At 48.9% G+C, this 4,520-nt stretch overlaps 1 protein-coding gene across 1 annotated transcript; it reads right to left on the reverse strand.

Moving 5' to 3' along the window:
- Positions 1 to 1,409: 1,409 nt before the first annotated feature.
- On the reverse strand, positions 1,410 to 3,953 carry EV420DRAFT_1314164 (glyoxal oxidase N-terminus-domain-containing protein; the record flags this gene model as incomplete). The annotated part of the gene is made up of 14 exons (XM_060468625.1): positions 1,410 to 1,515; positions 1,580 to 1,826; positions 1,881 to 2,011; positions 2,065 to 2,119; positions 2,180 to 2,354; positions 2,415 to 2,715; positions 2,774 to 2,960; positions 3,014 to 3,078; positions 3,134 to 3,151; positions 3,206 to 3,240; positions 3,299 to 3,436; positions 3,482 to 3,644; positions 3,704 to 3,772; positions 3,826 to 3,953. 14 exons carry the CDS (start codon positions 3,951 to 3,953, stop codon positions 1,410 to 1,412), a joined length of 1,818 nt encoding a protein of 605 aa, XP_060325494.1.
- Between the last annotated feature and the right edge of the window lie 567 nt (positions 3,954 to 4,520).

Consider the following 4,520-nt stretch of genomic DNA (forward strand, 5'->3'; position numbering starts at 1 on the left):
AGCAGGCAGGAACCATCAAGTCGACGGGGTTCCTTGGCTTTTCCTTCTCGCTAGCCATCTATTCTCTGGCCAGCCATCCTACTGGCAGTAAATGAGTCGGGCTAGCGCTCACCGTCGAGTTAAACGCACATACTTTGCGTGTCCTGTCAGAATCCTCCTAGTCTGGTGCTTGCTACGATTCACCATACAAGAATGACCGCATCATCTCCCGTTCCTCATGAGAGCAAGCCCGGAAAAATTGCACGGACCCAAGACGCCAAAGGAGGAATATGCGCTCGAAAGGCGAACTCCTGCTCCCTCTCAACGTTAAAGCCTTCTCTTCTCGCATTCATCGATGGCCTCTCCTCCAGAATCAGTGCTTTCCAGGGTCCAGGCCTTGCGCAGGTCCTTTCGCAACTGACTGTACCCTTCCTCTTGGCACAAACACCAACGTGTCTCTCCTTGGTCTTGTAGTGTTGGTTGCGAGGTGAAAAGAAGGAAGAGACGCGACTGCTAGTTTGGGAAAGCGAGCTTGGTAGTGTATTCTCTGATAGCACGGTATCCCAGTGCCAAAATCATGTCGATGTGGTTGCGAGGCGAAGGGAAGAGACGCGACTGCCATTTTGGGAACTCGCCTCAACACGATTGACGTCATTACGCACTACTCTTCCCTGCTTTCTTCTAACCTTACCATCCTCAAAACACCATCCACACTCGATGCATGCTTTGATGGCGGGACCCGGCGTTGCAGTCAGTGGGGCAATATCAGTTGAGGATGGCTAGCGCATCTCGGGCCGCGTCAAATTAAATCCGTTATATGCCATTACGTGAAGAGAGGGAGAGTTCCAGTCCAGAGTGCGACAGGAACACCGGACGATGATCTAGCGAGTTCCATGAGAAGAGGGTGGGACGCGAAGTGAAGGGCAGGTCCGTGGTTTCGGTGTCTCCCTTTGTGTCCTCATCCACATCGCCCTCACGAAACAGGACCTTGGCACCCGCCTTCACCATAGATCATCCGTCCTCGTACACTTCCTCGTATTGTAGTCATCATCACGGAGTTGAACCCACTCATACTTATTTAGCTGGTCCGCTGCCATGTGTATCTGACGAGTCTAATATTAATAGACGTTCCTGATCTCCTTACGCAATCCTAGGAAGGAAAAAGGATGATGTTCTGCATCATGCTCTGACTGGGAGTCGAACCCAGTTTTCGTCCGTGCGGGCGTGTTAATTGATATCCTATCGGAGCTTATAGGCTTGAACGGTCTCGTTCGCGTTCGGGGTTAGGGAATCCTGATCCTCCGTTTCCGAAGAATGATGGGGAAAAAAAACTAGTACGGACGATAGGCAAAGAGAAGTATAGATGCCACATTGGCTAATACTCTACATAGAGAGATTCCGTGTATATATACGCAATTCGGGCAGGTATCTTAAGAGCTTGATACAGGAATTACAGCAGTGGCGACATTGCTACCTTCACCTTCAGTGGGTGGCGGCGGAGGGGCTACGAATGACGCAACGGAGGCCTTTAGCATACTAATTAATGCCAAAGAATGTGGTTAGTTAACAGGAGCATCTGGATAAAACTCTAACGACTCACTTGGCCGCAGCATCCCCATCCACCGGCGGTGAGCCTCCAGTCCCGATAATAGTCTTGTGTCCAAAACTCGGTACTCCCTCGTCCGTGACAACGTAGAGGTAAGCCGGTCCAGGTGGATATAGTCTGGCTGTGGGCGGTCCCGTGACGGTTAGAACCTTACCACCATCCGAGAGGGAAGAGACGAGCTTGAGCAGACGCTGGTCCATATGCACCCCGTGTGTGGCGAAACCCAGGTCCATCAAAGACACTTGAGTGCGTACCATATAAGGTTAGAGAAGACGAAGGGAGGGATGAAGCGCACCGGAGACATTCGTTGCGGATGAAGGTAAATTAACGTTCAGAGTGAATTCTTCGCCGTAGTTCACTGCAGCAGGTAGCCCAGTATAGGTTGGACGAGGTCTGGCCATGTAAGGAGGTGAATAGAACTCCATCCTATTAAGAAGAATGATTAGTAGTTGAACATTAAGTTGATACGACATAGACACCTGTATTCGGTAGGATACTTGGTAGTCGTTACATCGTCGTTTGGGTTGGAACCCGCTGGCAGAATGCATAGACATATGAGATCATGTAGAGACCATAAGACCAAATATTTTTTACCAAGCATAATCGTCCCATTGGGTGTCAAAGATGCAGTCGAGTGATAAATCCTAGCGATATTCGTGGTAGGAATTCCCGCAGATGAAAACCGACTACCTGCTTCAGCAGATGGATCATAGACGACTGGAGTAAATGCGGGGTTATCGGCATTGCTTTGCCCAACACGATTGGCGACCTGTGAAATTTCTCTGTTAGCAAAAGTCGGTGGATTCTAACCTAGATGCTCGTTGCATACATTCCCATACCCCGCAACACCGGTTTGTGCCCCATTCACAATGACGATTCTCCCATCTGGCAATAAAACCATTTCTGGCATAACCCTAGCCTGTGGCATACGCTCCACCTGCCATCCAGCGGCTATACCAGCTGCGTTCAGAACCAGTCGGGAACACTGGGCCGACGCGGGAGTCTGCGAAGAAATGGTCGATGGCGACACGCTATCGGAAACTGTCGACCCTCCGCATATCATCACTTCTGGGGTATAATTGTTTTCGGGAGTGAGAGGAAGAAGTGTGGCGCCTGCTGAGAACGGCGAACTTTTTGGTGAAAAGATGTGAAGAAGGCATAAAGAACGAGGGAGGGTATGCAACTTACGTTACGCGAACGCCGTTAGGGATACCTGGAAGAGCGGTTTCAGTGTTGGCTTGCCAGTTAAAGATCATCGCGTTCTGGTTCGCGGCAACGAAAATAGTGCCATCCGGAAGGTAAATCATGATGGGGAAGTGGTTGCCGTTAAGAGTATTACGAAGGAATTGGCTAGGGATTTGAACTCCATTATGCCCTACGAGAAACGGGGTTAACGAAGGGATGTCAATTCGTTGATAGAAGGCTTACCGTTGATGTTCTTTGGTGGGAAGAACTCGTAGGTAGGATTGTTGATGGAGTTTGAGTTGATGTATCTACGTTGACAGGTAAAAACCAAAGGAAGTGAGGCATATATGCGAAATTAATTACCCTCCGCCAACAGAACCCCTGAAAGGCGGTGAAATTCAGCGCTATTAACAATGAATGAACTCAGGGGCTTACCCATATATAATGATAGAACCATCCTCAATACGTATCTATCGATATCATACATGATCGCTTAGCAACGAGGAAGCGCTGTAGAAAACAACTCACGGATGATGGGTACCACCTGTTTGATGTCAAGTGAATGTGATTGGGGTCTTCGAAAACATCACAGGTTTTATCATTGCAGGGCGTGAACATCCGGATGGCTTGCAAGCCGTTAGCGCCTACGTAGAGCTTCGTGAACATCTTGTCAAACTAGTAATATGCCCATAGGTGCTGACCGGTAATGACGACGGGATTTCCACCAGAGTTGACTAGGGTACCGTTTCCGAGGAAGCTACCAGTTGCACACCAAGAATTACTCAGAGGGTTCAAGGCGCGTACGGTTAGAGCATTGAGATCGATTTCAGCGGCCCATGCGACATGTCCGTTCGTGGTGAGAGCGTTGTGTTCCCTTTGAGCATTGCGTCCTTGAGTTTCTGATAGACACCGTTAAGAATGACATTGACGTACACTTTGTCATAAATAATTGCGGTGGTTTCTGATACGATTGCAAGTTGCATCCCACTAACGCCAGTGGTTCTATGAAATGCATTAGTTGTAACTCATTAATTGGGTAGGAGGAGCCCACTTACCCTTGTTGGAGTAAAGACCAGTTTCCCTCAGCAAAAGCGCGTCGCTCAAGGGATTCATGACCAAGTGCGGCAGAGCTCCAAGGTAGAACGGCTAGCAGAACAGAATGCAAGTACCACGCGCGAGCCATCTTTTACAGAGACAATGATGCAAAGCCAGGTGATGTACTGGGCTGATCTCCTTCCACTAGTATTCATAGTTTTAAAGAACCACCAAGCACAAGTCATACGCCAAATAACGGAGTGTGAAGACCATCGTGGACTAAGAGAAACATAGAACCAGATGTTACCTGACTACGAGCGGCTAGTAGTAGGGTGATGGCTAAGTATCAGCGCATAGGCTGCGCCGATCTGCCATATTTTGGCAAGCACCTTACGGCAAGATTCATTCAGTTGTTATGATGAATAATAGGGCAAGAACGCACACCGGGTCTGCTGGCAAGCACAGCAACTTTGCGACGAGCGCTCCTTGAACATTCCGTAACACCCAGCGAGCCTCGTCATAGATCAGGTATTGTCGTTTCGCTGCTTTACTCGCAACACCGAGCGGTTGATTAATGCCAACAGAAAATTACGAGATAGCCTTTTGTATGGCATCCATCAGCCTGAATGACGCCCTCTCGTAACAAGACCTGAGCAGAGGAGCAAAAATGACTCAAGGGTACCTTCGAGAGGTTCACGTTGAGAACTAGACATAC

This window comes from Desarmillaria tabescens, assembly GCF_030435595.1.
Source record: "Desarmillaria tabescens strain CCBAS 213 chromosome Unknown EV420scaffold_49, whole genome shotgun sequence".
In the NCBI taxonomy this organism is placed as follows: domain Eukaryota; kingdom Fungi; phylum Basidiomycota; class Agaricomycetes; order Agaricales; family Physalacriaceae; genus Desarmillaria; species Desarmillaria tabescens.